We start from the raw sequence: 19,229 nt of genomic DNA, 5'->3' as shown, positions 1-19,229 counted from the left end.
CCATTAAATTAACAATATTTGCATGTGCATTGGTCTGAATTCTTTCTCTTGATGTTATGAAACCTTTTTAAAAATTCTTCAGCCAGTCAGTAGTGCTACTGACTACTTTTATTTCCAAAAGAAACTGGGTCCAAATTATTCAGAAGGAAAGATTCACCTGTTCCGTCCATGGAGTCACTGGACACAGAAATCTGAAGATCACTCTGCATTTTATCTCAGGCTCTTATACACAGTCTGTAAAGTGATTGGTTCGGGTTTTTGTAGTTTTTTGTTTTGCTTTGTTGTTGTTGTTGTGTTTTTTTTTATTTTTTTCGTTTGTTTGGTTTCTTTTTTTGTTAAATGAAGATGTAAAATATTCCAAAGGAACCACACATGCACGCACACAAAAAAACCAGTCCTCATCTGGCAAGGCTCTTTTAATGTTGTACTTTTACCAAACCACAGTACATACTTCAAATAAGGCCTAACAGATTATACTCTTTATAAATTTACAAACAGTTTATTCTCCTTAAAGAGATTATATTACTTTTATCAGTCTTGTGTATTTCAATGAATTATATGTTTAGTCAAGCATAACATAGCAAATGTAGCCATAAATCTTGTAGACTAAGTGTCTATAACAGAGGAATCTCAGATACACTATATTTTCAGATTAGGATGTTTTTTAATATACACGTTTTTGTTTAATTAGGGTAACCATCATCTTCTGGTTATGCATCCCATGGGAAAATTGTGCTCAAGAAAGAAACCTGTGGACTAGAGTAACTGCAAACAGAGAAGATCTTGGTTCACCTGACAGGAAAGTGAGCCAGCTTTGTAGGCACATAACCCTGGGATTGGCTTTCCACCTGGTTTGGAGGGAAGAGGTGAGAGCTGCTTTTGCTTTCCTAATAGCTAATGACCCTGGTCTTTTTCTGGGAACAGACTGCTCCACAGCAGCAGGAACTAGATCAGTAAGAAAGGACAGCTGCATTTTCATCCCTAACCAACAGCCCAGGTTATTGAGAACTGGCTGGCTGGTAGAGATGAATTACTCAGATGTGGCATACAAACAGTACTTAAAAAAACAAAACAAAACAAAAAGGGAGTAAAAGAAAAAAGGAAGTAAAATTACCTGCCTCTGTAGCAATTTTCACAACCTTTTGCTACTGCTATGTATATGAATCTAATTCTGAACCATCATTCATGTCCTAGTCTGTAATGACCCCTTTTTCTGCTCACAAGGCTATACTCAAAACAGCACCTAGCTGTTGCTACTTTGCTATTTTGTCAAGCAAAGCCAGCAGAATAGGAGCACCTCACTATGCTGTGAAACCCCAATAGCTATGCTAAAGGCTAAAGAAACTGTGTTTTGAGGACCTCACACTGTGCAACATCACAGGCTGTGCAAGGCAGGCTGAAGTGTTATATGGCAGTGATGGCTTCAAACCATCTCTCAAAGACTGAGAAATAAGTTTCTGCTTGAGCCCAATATGTCCCTGCCAGAGAACCAGTGAGGAAAGAAAAAAACCCAACACTGAGACAAAACCCAAATCCAAACCATGCAAATTATAGTTGAATAATAAAAACCAAAGTCCAAGCCCGTACCCCAAGTGTCCCTTGCAACAGAGACAGCTGATTGCTTTCTAAACTGCAGAACCAGCCATTTCTGTAGCTCCTAAATAACAAGTTTGGCAATAGTTACCATGCACAAAGTAAAGGCCACTTATAAAACATCTCCATAAAAATATCTATTAATCTCTAAATCTCTATTTATATATGTCAGTAAGAAGCATCAGACTGAGCCCAGCCCAAGCACTTCATGGTGGGGGGAAATCTATTTAATCTCCATGAAATTAAGCACTCTTAGGATTGGCATCCACACATAGCATTAAGTCAGTACAGGTAATTTCCGTCAGGCTTCTCTTAATTAGCACTAGTCAAACGGGGAATGTTGGGGAGCTGAAGCCTTTCAGGAATATTGTGCCAAATCATGCTGTTGTGTCAGAGGAACTCCCTGGGCTCAGGCTGCTCGATGTACGAGTCAGCTCATTAGGACTGAAGATAATTTATGTGATACTTGCTCAGCCAGCCCACGGATGGGTCTTTATCCACTGAAGAGCAGAAGGAAAAGTTCCCCATTGCTCATGTATGACTGAGACTGACCATGCAAAGCAGATCTGTAGAAAGCCAGTTCTCTGTGTTTCAGAGTTAATAACAACCAAGTGATGCCTTAGTCTTCTTTATTCAAGTGACTCTGGTCCCTTCTCTTAAGCAGTTGGAGCTTCAAAAGATCAGATACAATGCAGGAGTTACAATAGGGTGAGTGTAGTGTCTCAGGTGTTCCACATACAGAAGCACTTTGCCCCCTCCGAGATGCTGATCCAATGAAAATAAAATTACTTAATAACCATTGTTGAGAGCTTTCTTGGATGTGTTCATAACTGAAAACTGTAGGAGTGCTGACTTGTTGGCCCTGTTGAGCTGGACTTTTAACACTCCAAGAAACTAAAATCACTAGAGGCTTTTATAATACAATTTTTTAGTGTCCTACTTTGGAGATTACCAGCAGCCTTGTATGGCTTCTACAAAAGCACAAAGGAAAGGGATGAGGGCTGAGAGCTCAATCTGGCATCTTGTGGCCCTAAGAAAAATAGATGCTGGCTTTTGTTAGGTATTAATTTTATTATTGATATCTCTTGGGAAAATTTGAATGAAGCAATAGAAAGTAACCATGCTGAATGGAATGAAGTGCAGCTGCCTAATTTTCAGACTGTCATTGCCAGGCAATGCTGTGATTTTGGAACAAATACAAACAAGTTATAAAATAATGCTTCAGATGGCAGAAACCAAACTTGCACTTTCAGTCACTGAGTACTATGAACAGATAAAAAACTACTGCAAATATAAAAGATGACAGGAATGGAGTGGCACATAACCCTTCCACTACAATGGTTACATTTTAGAGGGGTGAAAAGCTTCACCTTGGTCAGAGTAGGAAGTACTTCTGGGAAGGGGTTTAAAGGTGACAGTGAAAGGTAGTAAATTTGTCAGTGAGAGGGAACGCTTCTAAAGTAGAGAAAGATATGGAGAAAAGCCCAGAACTATCAGAAGTTTTCCTTCCTTGGAGTAATGGGTACAGATTTGGAAAAAAGGAAACATCAGGTGTCTACAGAGATCTTACCTTATTGTTACCAGGCACCATGTAATGAAAGGGACTTTATGCTGCATTTCAGAGTGTGCAGCAAAGGCAATTTCTCTTTGTCACCTTGCCCTGTTGAAGTAGTTTATGCTTCAGGGATAAAGGTCTCATTAGTGCACTACACACAAGAAAACTCTGCAGACAGAGTTAATTTTACAACAGAAATAACTTGCAGCTAGCTGCTGATACTGTGTCCAGTGTTTTATGACGGCAAACCATAGATCTACTTTTAAACATTTACCCAAAGCAGTTTTTCAAGACAAAGCAGTGCAAAGCTATTTGTTCAGTTTGTGAGTGATTTATTAACTGTGGCAGGGTCAGACTCCTGTGATGCACTGTAAGCACGAGAATGTGCACTTTACAGAATAAACATTAGCACACAGGGAATGGCTACCTTGTCTTTATTCAGCCAAGTTTATCTTCCATACTTCCACATGGGTTTAGAAAAATAATACAGACTTGGCTAGTTGCTCCGTTGCTAACCAAAGCCATGAAGAAATGAAGGAGAGCTGTTAGGCTGGGAATGCTCCAGATGAAACCTGCTTCCATCTGACATGGGTCATCTAAATTCACTGTTTTCTGCTGATTCAGGAGTTTGTTGCCTTGCTCCAGTGACTGTCTTAAAGAGCCTGTTGCTAGCCTACCACCCTGGAAATGGAATCAATGGGGAAAAAAAACCATTATGACTGGATAGGACACTAGATTATCTCATCTAGGTTCCCTTTCCTACCACATGTTGGACCACTTTTGTGGTCCCTTTCCATTTGTGATGTTCAAGAAGATAGGGAAAAGGTGACAAAAGACAGGGACAAGCAGCAACACATCTGAGAATTGTCTTCCAATTAGGTAGAAGAGCTTGGGTCTTGTGACTCTGTACTCTCACCAGCAGCCTAGAGCAGCTTGTTTAAGTTTCACATTTTCAGCTATACTCTTGAAACAGCCTATTTCAAAGCATATGAAAGACAGGAGCTAAAATATTTTGGCCAAAAAGGCAATGAACACATGGCAATATATAACTGGCCACAGCACTGTACTAACCCAAGCTCCTGACTGGAAGGCAAGAAACTCTTTCTGGTACAGTTTATTTTTCTGCACATTAAACATTCCCTCAAATGGTTTCTGCTCGTGTCATTCCAGTTATTTACATTTCTCACCTGTCAGAAAATGTCATCTATCTGCCTTTTCAACAAATTAGAATTTCTTAGAGCAGCTCTGTGCTAGAATTCAGCATGCTAGTTGTTGAATATTATCAGTATAAATGCCTCTGCATTATAAAAATTAATATGGTGATAGTACATCTCGGACCCTTGCAGACAGCAGAATTAATGCTATGGAATCTTGAGGAAATAACAATTTGCTCTTCCTTAATATGTTATTATATACCAAGTGAGAACATTAATCTATGGTAAAACTAAAGGTACACACTTTTATGTTTGTTATTTAATCCAGATGCTTTTCCTTAAGGAAACAACAGCAGTGAGAGTACAAATAGACATTATTGAAAGGTGCTGAATCACAGAAGCAGGATGTACTAAATTTGTTATTTGCTTATATGTATATTTCCAGAGTATATCTTACTCCCTTTTCACTGAAGTGGTTCTGGTTGTGCTTAAATAATTGCTCAATTTTTCTCACATGATATTCTGAAAAGAGAAGATTAGTGAAAACAAATACTTCTCTGTGAAAGAACATGTGGATACCAAACTTTTTTTACCGTAAATGACTTTTATAAAAAGACTTCTTGTGCAAAAAAGCCATGAATTAGCTCCTCTTCTTCCTGATTCTTAAGCTGTTGGCATAACAAGGGTTTTGAGCATAGTGTCTCAAGAAAAATCTGCTTGTGTGTATAAGTCAGAGTTAAAAGAGTTATGTTACAGATTGTTAAATAAATGCTTTTCCATTACCAGGTCAAAGTTTTGTCTCATTTGGCATGAGCCTGCTACTGTAGGGCACAGCCTGAGTTTTCAAGTATAAGTTTGGCTTTACACTTAAACCTTCACTCCCATCTCTTTGCCCTAGAGATTGTGTATTTAAATGAGAAATATTCCTGCATAAAGCTTGGCTCTCCTTCTAGGGGTTACAACAGTTAGCACAAAACAATGGTCAGAACATGGTATGACCATGTTCTGAACACAGTATCCCACCAGGACCTTGACACTTTTCTATTCCACAAAGGAAGTCTCTTTAAGGTCTTTGATGGATCTAGGGATTTGGTGGGTAGTTAAGGCAATGCATGCTGTAGACAGAGCAACAGTGCCTCTGTCTCAGGTGGTTGTTGCACTGATGCTTCTTTGCCTAGGTTTCACACTCTCCCATTCAAGTGCATTTAACACATTTCCTTTATAAAATGCTTCATGTCACAAAAATGTTTAAAATAAAGCCTGATAAAGTAGTTTTTTAAAATGAACAGACACAAGTCTGATGAGCTGGGCATACAGTTTTCTTGATGGTGTCAATAAGGCTCTCATTCATGAATGAAACTACAGTTATTATAGGAAAGGAAGGCAAACAACCCACACTCACTCATTTGTAGTATGAGGCTGGCAATGCCACAGAATCTGCAGTGACAAATGTGAGCGGAACTGAAAGCAGACTGCTTGCTGATCAAATTGATCAGAAAGGGTAAAAGCAGAAAGACAGTCACTAAATTTCTATGCAAACCCTGCTCAGACCTTCTGCCCGCCTCAACAAGCACAGGTGTACAGTTTGTAACAGCTAACGTTGATGCAGGAGGAACATGCTTCCACTTCAACCAACCTTCCCTCGATTTAGCACCCTCTCTTCTTATGTTTAACTGCATTCTGAAGTACCTTTTTTTCCAAGTACAGAGCGTCTTTTCTTAAGAGGCCTTAACAACTTCTGTCCTTTCCAAATTGATTTCCTGGTACTAGAAATGTTAAAAATACAGGTAATGATAAGAACATACAAAGCATGAGGAAACAACTGTTACGGTGATTAAAACTATTTAAAATGCCTTTTTTCTTTTTTTTTTTTCTTTTTTTTCTTCCTCTTCTTTATTTACCAATCTGGTTTCTATTAGAACTTTAGTTAAAAGGAAAGACATTCACAGAAGATATTTATGCATACAAACACACTGCCCTTCATCCATTCTAATTTGCATGATGTTGCTGTTAGAAGGCAAGATTTCTGTTTAATTTCTCTAGGATGGATAATGACATCTGATTACGAGAATTTAGGTTCTGCTTTTCTAGAATGACACCCTTTCAGGATTGCCATGCTTGATGGAATGTAAAATCATTCATAGGAAAAGCCATATTGAAAGCTATTGCTTGCTGAACTTAGCTTCACATTTCAACAGATGCCCCAGAAATTAGATGCATCTGCCACTAAAGGACATTGTTTTAATTAAATGAATTCTTATCCGTACAATAAACTTGTACATATACACCATTGCTTAGACAGTCTTACTAAAATACTTACAATGACCATCCTCTCACATCCATTATGCTGCCTAGAGCATGACCCTAAAATGCTGCTGTACCTTTGAAGGGGTAACTACTAGAAGAGATATAAAAGTACAGGTAAAGTTTAAGACATGAAAATTACAAAGCATAAATGCTCCAGTACGAGTTAAAGATACATATTCCTATTTCATACATCTGAATTTTCTATCAGTAAATATGGGATAAGCAGTGTGTGAAAGACCTGATTCAAAACCACCATACTGGATTGTGGATTTTCCTTGAGGCTGGGTTGGCATCAAAATGTTTTCCATTGTTTTGGCTCTTGGGAACTCCATGTCTCATTACCTGCTGGTCTGCAAGTCTTGTAAATGAGAATCAAAAATATTGCTTACATTCTTTCACTAACACTGAGAGTCCTGATCTCCAGCCCAGTCTTGCTCTTGCCACTGTTGGTGGCAGTTTTGCCATAGTTTCCTGTGGTGTCAGGAATGACCCTTTAGAAACACAACTGGAACACTTTGGTTCCCAAACCAGTACAAAAAGCTACATTTTTCTGCACAGTTCAAACAGGGAAACAGTTAAAAAACAGGTGATAAAAGACTGATTATTTTAATATTCTTTGGGGAAAGCAGAGAGTTTTATAAAAGCAGGATTCACTCTCCCCTCAAACAGATTTTCTCACATACCTGTTAAACAACATGGATTTTTGGCACAAGCAAGAGTGGGTGAAATAAACTATGGATGTTGTTTCAGCCTTCAATGATAAGAAGTAATGGAAGAAATTCTCAGAATAGATATCGTGCTAGCAAAATACATTTCTGAGTCTGCTCCTGCTTCACTGCCAGGATGCTGAATGACCAGTGCCTATAATTAAACATACCACATTCTCAGAAATTAAACATAAAGCAGACAGGCAGGAAATCACCCTAAGTCACCAAATCCCTACACGGACACCAGCTGCTTGTCGATAATATCGTGCCTAAGGTCCAGTTTAAGGAGAAACAAGAATTCTAATATTTAAGGGTTTCTAGAGTTATGAAAGTATTTTAACACAGCACTAAAGTATTTCACAAAAAAAGGTCCATGGTGTCCAGTCAATGGAGAGGCACAGATACCCTGGCTTGATTTCAGGAATCTAAATAATTTTTCAAACTTAACACACTAATTTATAACTATTGCTTATGCAATGGTCAAAGATTATTTTCCAGAAGTTCTCGTTTAATTTCCCAGGGCTGTGCCAGATTAGCTGGTAATTTTTTAGAAAATCAGTGAGTAGATATCACAGGACTCACTACCATAACCAAAGACAACTGTCTCTTGCTTTGCCAAGTTAGACATGGTTAGATATGGAGACCAAGCCACCTTTCCATGCTATTTCCATGCAAATGCCATGCTGAGGCATTTGGCAATTTGCACTATGTCTGTTAAATCTGCCTCTCCCACATAAAGTAGCAGAGGACTCTAGCCTCTCAGGGTACATAAGTCTGATCTTCCTTATAGACAATAAATTCAGATTAGGATCTCTTTTCATGCAAATCAAATGCCAATCTATGCAAATGATGCTCTATTCACTTCTCTTGGTAACTTGAAGTTGCAGGCAAGGATGTTTCTCAGAGTGGACTAAAATAACATTAAAATAAAATGAAACATAAAATCATAGAGGTAATGCCTTTTCAATCCTACAGAGACATGTGTGATTACTATGTAGTTTGCTGAGTGATGGTACAGGGTAGATCCCCAGCTAGATATTCCCTAAGGAGAGAAGACTTATTTTACACCTATGATTAAACCCAGGACTCATCTGTTTGATTACAGACAAGAGAGGGAGAGGTTAATACTGGAGGCAAGGCAAAAGACTGCAGAGCACGAGTGACAGAGGTAATTTTTATGCCTACCTGAACCTCTTTGCCATGTATGTTACCTGAGAAACAGTAATAGCTTTTAAAACTGGCAACTTTTTTACATGCTAATTCCAAATCCATAAATAGAAAAAATTAATGGGCTTGATTTGCTCTGATATTTATGTTCAAAGATAATGTTTCTCCAGAACAGGACTTTAGCCACCACCTTTAAAACCCAAACTATCTGCCTTTTTGACAAATTGTGTTTATTGCTGTCTTGTCTGGCAAGACTCCAATATTTTCTTTCCCCTATATGATTTTTTTTTTTCATTTTTAAAGTTTCAGTTAGAATAAATGAAAGTTGCAACTAAAGAAATAAGGAAATAAAAAAAACCCGCACCGCTCAGTGTAGTTGACTGCATGTTTGGGTGAAAAATATATCTTTCTTGTGCAAAATGAATTAAATCTGAGCATACTAAACCCAGAAATATTAAGACAAACCAAATCTTGGACTGTCACAAGAATAAATACTTTTAAAGGGAAATTCCTGGTATAATTTCTGTTCTTTTAGCACATGGCAAAGCCCTGCAGTATATTCATTCCTTCATGCTGTTCCATTACAAAACCTGTCCATTAAGGTCTTAAATTCCTATCAATTCAGACCATAGGAGAACCATGCTTCTCCACAGAGGGCAAGCTAAAGCTTTATTATTGCCACTAAAGGATATTAAGTCTTCAGGCTGCCCCTTTGTCTTTCCTTCTAGCTGCCTGCCTGATGTTCCGGTGATACGTATGACACTCCCGATTTGTGAGGAAAAATGGGGTGCAATGCAAACTTGGCACTGGCCTTGCTATTCTTAAAAACTCCTTACAAAGACAGTAAAATAGTTTGGATAAATCTCTGTATTGAAAACTAACTCTCCCCTGTGCTGTGTGCTCCTTCTGTGCTCTGGAGGCAGTTTTCAAGCCTCACCTTCGTGACTGTGCAAACACTGCCAGTGGAGGCTTTCCTTGCAAAGGGACTGAAAAAAGAGATTTAAGGAATAAATTGCTACTCTCAAGTTGAAAAAAAAGAAGGATGTGAAGTCTGTGGGTTCAAATGCTGTACTAAAGCTGTACTAATATTTCTATAACAGCCTATTAAGAAGAAACAGAAGCAAACAAAGTCTGGCTCTAATTCCCTACTACAATGTACAGTATATGCCAATATGACACAGGCAGATCAGAGTTTAACCTGGCGTGTGCCTCAGGTGGTGACCTGGTGCCATGGACAAAGACAAAGAACAGACTATGTCTACAGATCCACACAGCATCATTCTCCTCAGAGACCAACAAAATAATACAAAAAACCTTTAAAGCTTGCTGTGCTTTATGAAATCCTCTTTAGTAATAGTAGTAGTAGTAGTACTTGTAATAACAGTATTTTTAAATTGTTGATGAGAATTGCACACAATCAGTGAAGTGCCTGGGTCAAGAAGATGGGTCCTGCCAGGGCTGACATGGGTTGATGAGATGTTGAGAAACTGGTGAATAAGATTTGCATTAGTCCTCACCCCCTATCCCATCCCCAGCCTGAACCCCAGGATCCATGTCACCAAAATAAATGGTGATGTGGTCAAGGTGCGAGGCTGAGGGCAGCCTGCAGGGAAGTGGCCAGCCAGGAAGGAACACAATGCCAGGAAGAAAGGGCTGCCACTTGTTCTCAGGACAGAACCACTCACATTTTAAACAGCTTTTAAAAATATAAAAAACCAGCCCTGTTTCTTGTCACAGGTATCCAGAACATCTCTAAACACACACGGAAATAGACAGGTATTACTGAAAATTGTAGCCAATGCTGAAGCTGCAAAACTGCTCTTTGTTGTAGTTGTTGGGATACAGAAGGGGCCTTTGCTGTAAATAAATATTAAAAAGTACTTTTTCTTAAATGCTTGAGATATTCCTTTTTTTTTTCTCCAGTCTCAGTGGTATTTTCCTGTCACTTGCTCCTCCAGTTGTGCTGATCTTTTCATCCTATGTGTGCTCAAGTGTCCGACACAGAGTGTCCTCTCTCCACTGCAAGAGTCATCCCAGTCCCACCCTGGCCCAGCTCACATCCCACCCCAGGCCCCATCCCCGTGGGCTTAGATAAGCCATTCCTTCTTGCTCTCGTCGATGGTCTCCGTGAAGTTGGGGTCATTGTTCATGATGGCGGCGTCGGCGCTCTCGGCCGACTCTGCGCCTTTGGCCTCGTTGGTGTGGTATGTTCCCTTGTGGCGGAACATGTAGCGGATCAGGAACACCAAGGTGCAGAGGATGGTGAAGATCACCACTGCGATGACACCTGCACACAGGAGGAAAGAAAAGATGCCCCTGGTGAGACCAGCTGCAGAATTTAACACGAAGAAAGGATCCCAAAACTCCTCTGGGCTGAGCTGAAGCTACTTGGGCAGGTGGGCATCATCACAGTTGCTTAATTTCCACTACTCCAATGTTTATATATAGTTGTGACTATATACAGAATGCAGCTCCATTAAGTCTGCTGGTGACTCTCATCCTGTAGGTAAAATCTTCAACATTAATACCTATTTACAGACCTAAGCTTTGCTGACCATGAGGCAGAGGGTGCTGAGCACTCCCAGAACAGTGGGGTGTTCTGGTGATGTGTGGGCAGCTCTTTGAAGGTGGTGTTCACTGTCTAGTAAAGATCTATCATACCTCCTCTACATGTCCTTGAAAATTGGCTTGGTTCATTGCTGGCTCACACCACCCACTAAGCACTGGCTGGCTCCACATAATTGCAGATGTTCCTGCTTTATCATCAGTTCTAGCCTTAATTGCTCTCCCTGCAATGGCCTATTTTGGGTTCAACCCTGTTATAGAGAAGTCTTGTGAATGTTATCCTCTTAGGCACAAGTGTCTGATAAAACAACAGGATAAAACAACACTCTTCCTGTTTGGGCTCTTCTCTACAGGCAAAGGAATCTTCCAGAATGAAGATGTTATAAAATTTTCAATTAAAAAACGCTTGTTATGAGCCAGAGTTATGTTATGCCACTTTGCATTAACTGATGCATTGGGTAGGTGAACTGAGGGTGTTTAAGTGTGGCCTGAATTTTTCTGAGGAATGCAGTATTATCCTTCCAGTATTGTAAAGTTTCAAAGCATAAGGAAAAGTTATAAGTAATAACAAAAATATAAATTTGAAAGGAAAAATTACACAGCAAACCACGACTAAAGCAACAAACCTAAATCTGTATATGGAAACATACAGCCTTATTACCAACTGCAATTCTTCTCAATCAGAGACATATAGTGCAAGGTATCTTGAAAAAGTAGACAATTTTCTTACCTCCAATAATAGCTGAGTTTCTGTTAACTCCATCTCCTATAGCTTGACCATTGTATGGAAAATCAGCACTTGCTGTAAACAGAGAAATAATGATCCATGTTGTAAAAGCAGTGAAACTTCTGTAGAAGTTCAGAAATACATCCAAGATCCTCAGATACAACTTAAAGTAAAAAAAACTGTGGTCACTAAATATTTATCTATAGATGAATAAAACCAAAAAGATCTGTCAATATTATCTAATCCCTCAGAACTACTTGCTTCCTCCTCATAACAAAAATAAAATTAAAATAAGGAGATACCCTTGGCAAGCATTGCTATTGGTACAGAAGGACATTTTGTCCTTTACTAACATAAAGTCAGTAAGTTTTAAGTGGTAAAATAGCACAAAACTAAACAAATCCCTCTCTTTTAAAAGTGTGTGATCATACTTATTATTAAAGATATTTTTGTGTTTGTCACTGCTACCCATTAAAGGCTTCAGAAGCTTCCAGGATTTTGTGACCATCATTGGGTACAAATTCAAGCTCCTGGAAAGAAAAACTTGAATCTCTCTTGCTGCTGCACATTCCAAGATAAGAGAGGAGCTACAACTTCTGTTGGTCAGAGCCATAGAGCAGCTACCCCACAGAGCACATGCCAGAACTTTTGCCACTCTGGGATGGAAGGCTGTGGATGAGGAGAGCCTCCAGCACACAGTAAGGAGAGGAAACACAGGCAGATGTGCTGGAGCATTCATTTGCCAGCGACCTGAAAAGGAGACACTCCTTGCAGCAGAGTAGGATGAAATTGGATGAATTTGGATGGTAGCCTTGGCTTTAACCTCCAGAAAATATCTCAGAGGCTTTTCAAAGGCAATCTCATCAATTAAACTTATTATCAGCATTTTCTTTATAGTCAGACATAGCAACTAGACACTGCAATGACTAGGACAGCCCAGGGAGCTGGGTGAGTGGTTCCAACCATTTCCTTCTTTGTCACTGGACCACTGCATTATTTTGAAATAGAGAAAATGTTGTTAAAAGAGCGTTAACTGGAGAAAGTTAAAATAATCAAGGATATGCTTCTTAGGGCAGCATTTAGAACCACACTGAATTTTCCTTGCTTGATGGATTCGGTGATACTGTATGAAAATAATCAGTTGCCTTTACAGACTAGTGATGCATTCAGTATACCAAAACCTGACTAAGGGAGTTCAACTGTCTTTCTGTCAGTATGGAGTAAAATCCATAATAAAGTTATTTTTGTATTGTAAAGCAGCTGCCCAAAAGAATGAATGGTTTCAGCTTGCCACATGGCCTGAAAAGAGGTTTGGGGCTAGAGCAGCCCTCTGTGTGCCTGCTCAGGGAGAGAGTTAAACCAGCTGTGTGTTCAGTGGCTAGGGTTTAGCTGGCTGCCTGGGGGACAAACAGGAGAGAGCTTCTCAGAGCTTAGTGCCAGCAGCACTTCTGCCTGTGACATTTGTTGGTGCTCTGGCTTCTGAAAACCTTCTTTTGCACCCCTCTGAAATGAATCAAGCTATAAATCGTAAAAGATAAATAAATACTTGGTTCTGTATCAGTGGATTTTGCTCAGAAGAACTGTGCCAGGACCATTAATGAAGACATTTTGGAATAGGATCCATAAACATACCCTTGCAGTGCTAAAAGGGAAGGGCTGGCAGTGGGAAATCCTACTTTTAAACCTGCCCTCCCTGCATCTCAAGGAAAATCCTAAAGCCATATAACACTGTGGGGAAAGCACCAGTTTGCCAAATCACAAGGAATTACTCTCTGCCATTCTAACCCAAAAGGAGGCCCCTTGTCATCCGGGCAGCACCACAGGAAGTTCACAAGTCCACTTTGCCACTTGCTTGAGAGTTGGTCTCTTGTGTCCTCACACAAGAAATCTGAAAATCTACAATGATCACACTTCTTCCTTGCCTTACAATTGAATTTGATAATTTATCTTCTTTTAAATGGTTATTTCAAGGACAATGGCACCAATGAAGTGTGAAGAAAGCTGCTGTTCCATGGCAGTATCATCCTTCTCGAGCTGCCCTATCACACTGGCTATGCTACAAGGGATTCCTGGCAGCCTGTGATGTTCAACAGGCACTGAAGCACATTGCAAGATAAGGAAGGACATGATGTAGGAGCTCCATCCTTGACCTTGTCTGAGAGCTGCTGCTAGGACTGGACCCAATGCCTGCACCACAGCTGCTCTCCATTGCACCCTGTCATCTTACACACACAGGAGGAGCTGTACATCAGATCAACAAGCACTCGTGACTCACTCTGAGACTCTCACCTCTGACAAAAAGGACACAGGAATAGCTACAGATTAGAGGTCTAAGAACCACAAAAGCAAAATGCCACAGCATTAGGCAGAAAAGAACATATGAGGGTACAGTCCTTGACCCTCCAAGATGAACTTAACAGAGTACTGTCCCTAACAGGTACCAAGTGCAGGTATATCAGTCAGGAGTTACATCATTCAAACACATGGGGATTTCTCTCTGACCTTACTACAGTCACATTCCTTGGCAATATTAAGCAACTTTGCCAAAAAGACAACTAACATGAGTTTTTCTTCCACTGCTGCTGAAATTCAGGAACTAAAAGAGGAAACAGCATGTTAGAGCATGCTGACAAAGGGACAGCAGTAATACTGATCCTCTGGTAAAAGCACAGAAGACTATATAAAGTGCTGTTCATAGGCTGTAAAGAGTAATTCCTAAAATGAATCTTCTCGAGGTTTCTCCAAGTACCTAGTGTCTCAGTGTGTGATTCAAAAAATGAAGAGTGGAGCAAAGAGCTTTTTAATCTATTCTAGAAAACAAAAAATCTAAATATTGACCCAAGAAATATCCTACCAGCTGCCTGAAATCCTCTGCAGCTGTGGCACAGAGTCATCAGTTTGCTGTCATAGCACACCAAAGACCTTTTCCTAAAACCTGCAGCTAGTGCAGGGACAGATTACCCTGTATGAGGAAATGCTAAGCTCCTCTCTGGCTTACAAACATCACTTCATCTGGTTCCCTTCCAGGATCCAAGCTGGCCAATGCTGTTCTTTGCACCCTGTCTTTTCACAGCAGGTCATCAGGTTTGCTTCAAACACCACCATCCTGAAGCTAACTTATGTAAAGGGACACAGTACACTTTGCTTTCTCTTTCTGTAGAGTAAATCTACAGACTCTGTACTTATGTTTTGCACTTTTCAATTTTCTTTCATTAGGCTTAGGGTAGATGGTATTAAAGAAACTTTGTAGCACCTAAAAGAGTGATTAAAGACTGACTGCAGGCAAATTCCGTACTCTGGCCATCATTTTAATGACATCTGAATCTTTAGATGACCACAAAAATGCAGTAGAAGACCTATCATCCTTCAGCATGCCCAGCATGGTCATTGCCACAGCCAGATGCAAAACAGCAGCCCTCAATGAATGGAGAGGGAAGACAGGACTGGATAAACAGAGCACAATTAGGGCTAGATGTTAAAGATGACAGATGTGCTTGGTTTAGCTGAGTGAATTAATTCTGCTTCATTATAACAGGCATGATTTTGCATCTGCCATTTTCAGAGTGAAAATGTTTTACAATGGATCCCACACAAAAGCCTTTTTCAAATTCACAAAATTGAGATTGTAAAATGACCCTGCTAAAGTAGTCCGGAAGGTGAGTGTGTGTTGAGAAATGAGCAACAGCCTGTTCAGTAAAGGCAAGAGGAAACCAAAACCAAAGGGGGGGTGGGGATTTTCAGAAAAAGAGCAGTATTAAGAAATACACAGTAAAAAAGACAAATTTTGTTTTGAGATACATTACCATGAGTTTAAAATTAAATTTAGAATTAATGTTTTAAGAGACGCTACTTATATATGTAAGTATATATACTTATATATATAAATAAATAAAAATATATAAGTCAATTTTTTAACTGAACTTTTTTACTGAGTGGGCAAGTCTTGGTTAAGATATGCCACCTACAAAGGAAGATACAGTTAAGATTTGGTTCGTAAAAGGAAGTGTGAGATTTGTCACAGTTCTAGAACAATCGATGAAATGTGAAATACTGGAAAGTGAGTTTGTTCAGACTAGATCTAATGTGCTCCAAGACTTCTTTGGCCTTTCATCTTTACAGATGTCCACAGTTTTGAGAGGTGTTCATCCATTATTAAAACCAGTTGGGTTTTCACATAAATATGAACTGGAGAAGCAACCAGAACCACTGGATCTGGTGATCAGAAGGTATATACAACTCTCATTATTTAAGGCATTAATTAGAAGTAGAACAGTAAGATGACAAAATAAAAGATGTGATCTATAACTCCTTCTTCCTAATTCTATTTTGCAGTCAAGCATCCAAGAATTGACTTTGCAATGAAAGCAAATGCTCACTTACATGTTAAGATTATGAGAAAGTGTTGGACACTAGATCCATTCATTAATCTGACTCTCCATAGGACCACAGAATGGAGAAAAATAAAAGGAAGCTCTTTGGTGGCATTCTACAAATTATGTCAACTCTGCTGGTCAGGTGAGACTGTACTGTGTGGTTTGGAATCACAGAGCTCTCCTTATTACAGACTCTAAGTATAGAATCTAATTGCTTGAGTCTTGATAGTAGAAATTAATGTGCAGTCGCAGCTACACTCCCCTTCCTGAAGGGACTGGATCACAAGTGAAACTCTAAATACATGCACAGAAATGATGGAGCAGAAGTAAACAACGCCATTACAACCCTTAGAGTCCCTTTCGTGCTCATTCCACTACCCATGCCCATCCCACCCACTTCTCTCCTCCTGAGTTTGGCTCTGTGAAGAGCACCCATGACACGTAAACTGCAGCAATTCAGCAAAAGAAAAAAAACCTGAAGCAGTAGTAAAAAAGCTGTCTCTTTTAATGCACATTTTTATGTGTCTTACTTTGCATTCAAAGGTCAGATCTTTTAATTTTTTTTAATTAATACATCTATTTTTTCCTACTTCTCTAAGCTGATAACTCAGAAAAAAGGAAAACTACTCCTACTCCTGCTTTTCTAGGCATTTGACAGCAGATTCTGAGGGAGAACTGTTTAACATTAAACTCTGTCAACAGGCTTTACTTGAAGTCCTACATCAGGTTAAGTAGAGAACCAAGAATTTGGGTTAAGTGATTTTTAATATTAAACATCTCAAAGTTTAAAAAAAAACCCATCCTCACACTTACCCCTCACAAAATATTTAAAATATATTATTAACCATGTTAATGTAAAAGGTCAGGTTTGCTCTAGCATACTATGTGGGGTCAATCCTCATTCCTCAAATTTTTAATGATGCCTCAAGTGTAGTGTTAGAGGGTTATATGTATGTCCCTATTATGAGCCACTTTCCTTACTGTATGGAAGTAGAAAGCTTCATATTCACAGACTTAATTTTTTTTTTGGCACAAGTTACAGGATATTGGAAAAAATACACCCACTTAACAATTCTGTAACTACCAGAACAGACGTGCAGCTTAGAAGGAAAACTGGGGCTTTTAATTTAAAAAATGTCATCTTCTTCTTTCTGTTGCCAATAATGGTAATTATTTGGAACATGAAAATCTCCATGTTGGAACAAAATTCTCTAATTTCTTCAATCTTTTAGAACCATCTTGACTAGGGGGGAAAAAAACCTAATGCAAATGATAAAAAATCCTCCAATGCATTAATAGCTAAACTATTTGGACCAATTACTTAATCTAAGTTTTGTGAGATATGTTCTGTTTGATCAAAAATATTTTGAAAGGTTACGTTTTATTTTCCCTAAGAACTTTTAATTGAATGTCATGCAGTTTTTATGTCAGCCTCTGGTGAGTTCTGCTGAGATAGATGAATGCATAGAGATAATAAAAAACACAAAACCTGTGGGTTTACATTTTTAGTGTGAATGATCTCCAATCCTGTCTTTTTACTCCAATACTAAATGAGTATAAATTAAAAAATCCTCTTAAATGATGGCTTAATAGAAACATTGTCCTCTGAACACTCTTCTGCATGCAAATGTTTGGGACAATGGGAAAGTATGTGGAGATTATAGAAGAAAAATGTTGTTGGATGTTACTGTAAAAAAGCATGAATTTTAGAATGAACAATGGAAATGCTAACAGTGAACAATGGCAGTGCTGGGAGAAAATGCAGGGAATGCTCCATGGTCAACAAACTGGGACAATACAGACTCTCAACACCAGACAGCAGACAACCCAAACTGTCAAGACAGCTGTTTTGAGAATTGCTGTATTACCAGCCCTTTAATTCCCTTCTGCAGGTGAACTTTGCTGTCCATACCTTAATGAGAGCAGGAAATGGAATTTTATCAATTGTTTACATTAAGAGAATTGTACAATATGCTTTTTTTTTTTTTTTTTTGTCTTGAAAGGCAATTTTCCTAGCAAAGGGACTGAAAAACTTGTACTTTATTAGGAGACCCATCCTTGCAGCTCAAATTTCCCCAGACAGTCTTGGATGACATTTCTGCACTGTCTGTTGAGATGGGTTAGGTGATTCTCCCTAGCTTCCCCCTTTTTATGATAGCTTCACACCTTCTTTTGCACACAAGAAAGTAATTGCACAAAGCAGTGGTAAGGCAAGACACTTTAGAATAATAATATCGGGTACTTGGAAACTACAGGATTTTATTCATTTAAAATGAGAACAGACATTTAGCATCACTTTTTGATTTTGTTTATCTGCAGCTGAACTTCAGTGAGTTGGATCTCAGAATTAGTTTTTTGAACATTTAGTCTGCCAGATTTCTAATTGATTTGCAGCACATTAAAGCACCCTCATCCATCAAAGACCTAAACCCATCTATCTTTTTATTCCTGGTAGTAACATCTGTTTGACCCTGAGTCTCACTATGACTCCAGACAAGAGTCATGCTGGCCTAAGCTATCACTTCCATAAAAATTTTATGAGCAGTGCTTACATTTCACCTGTTAAGGAAGATACACAAATACTCCCTTTTATAATTAACATAGAAGATGAAGCGCTTTGGTGCTCTCAAAGAAACAGTGGAGTCAATGCTGGTCAAAACCTGGCTGTATATAGATTATCACTGACAATGGACCCAAAGGGAATATGTGAAAGAAACACCCCTCCCCTCCCTCTCTCCACCTTCCCCCCTCCCAAAAAATGAAAATCCCCCCCAATGACCAAGAATACCAAACAAACAGGTAAACTTATGGCAGCTACAAAAAAAGGAGAAAAAAAAAGGGAAAGGCTTGGACTGGGGATAAGGAATGGGTCAGATTGGAGAGTTTAAACCTAAAAAACCCTTTAATAGCTGTAATGACCTGACTCTAATCTAGGATAACCTCTTACACAGGAAGTAAGTGCATTTCTGCCTGAGGAAGGGAAAAAGAAAGCAGTCACATGAAGCGCTCAGGTATCTAAATGTTTCCTTCTCTACTCCATTTTCCCCCTAATTTATGCCATATCTATGTTCATGGTTAAGA

General features: G+C 39.1%; 1 protein-coding gene across 1 annotated transcript in view; it reads right to left on the bottom strand.

Annotated features, from left to right (window-relative positions):
- Nucleotides 1–402: 402 nt before the first annotated feature.
- The window catches only part of CNTNAP2 (contactin associated protein 2), a 1,042,550-nt gene continuing 1,023,723 nt past the window's right edge, over nt 403–19,229 (bottom strand). Inside the window, exons 23-24 of the mRNA XM_056484872.1 lie at nt 11,779–11,850; nt 403–10,770 (exon numbers count right to left, since the gene is read on the bottom strand). Of these exons, the coding sequence (XP_056340847.1) occupies nt 10,571–10,770; nt 11,779–11,850 (272 nt within the window). The 3' untranslated portion in view covers nt 403–10,570. The remainder of the gene's footprint in view (nt 10,771–11,778; nt 11,851–19,229) is intronic.

This window comes from Oenanthe melanoleuca, chromosome 2, assembly GCF_029582105.1.
Source record: "Oenanthe melanoleuca isolate GR-GAL-2019-014 chromosome 2, OMel1.0, whole genome shotgun sequence".
NCBI classification, from domain to species: domain Eukaryota; kingdom Metazoa; phylum Chordata; class Aves; order Passeriformes; family Muscicapidae; genus Oenanthe; species Oenanthe melanoleuca.
The sequence above is the reverse complement of the archived record's forward strand: the minus strand, read 5'-3'. Positions and strand labels throughout refer to the sequence as shown.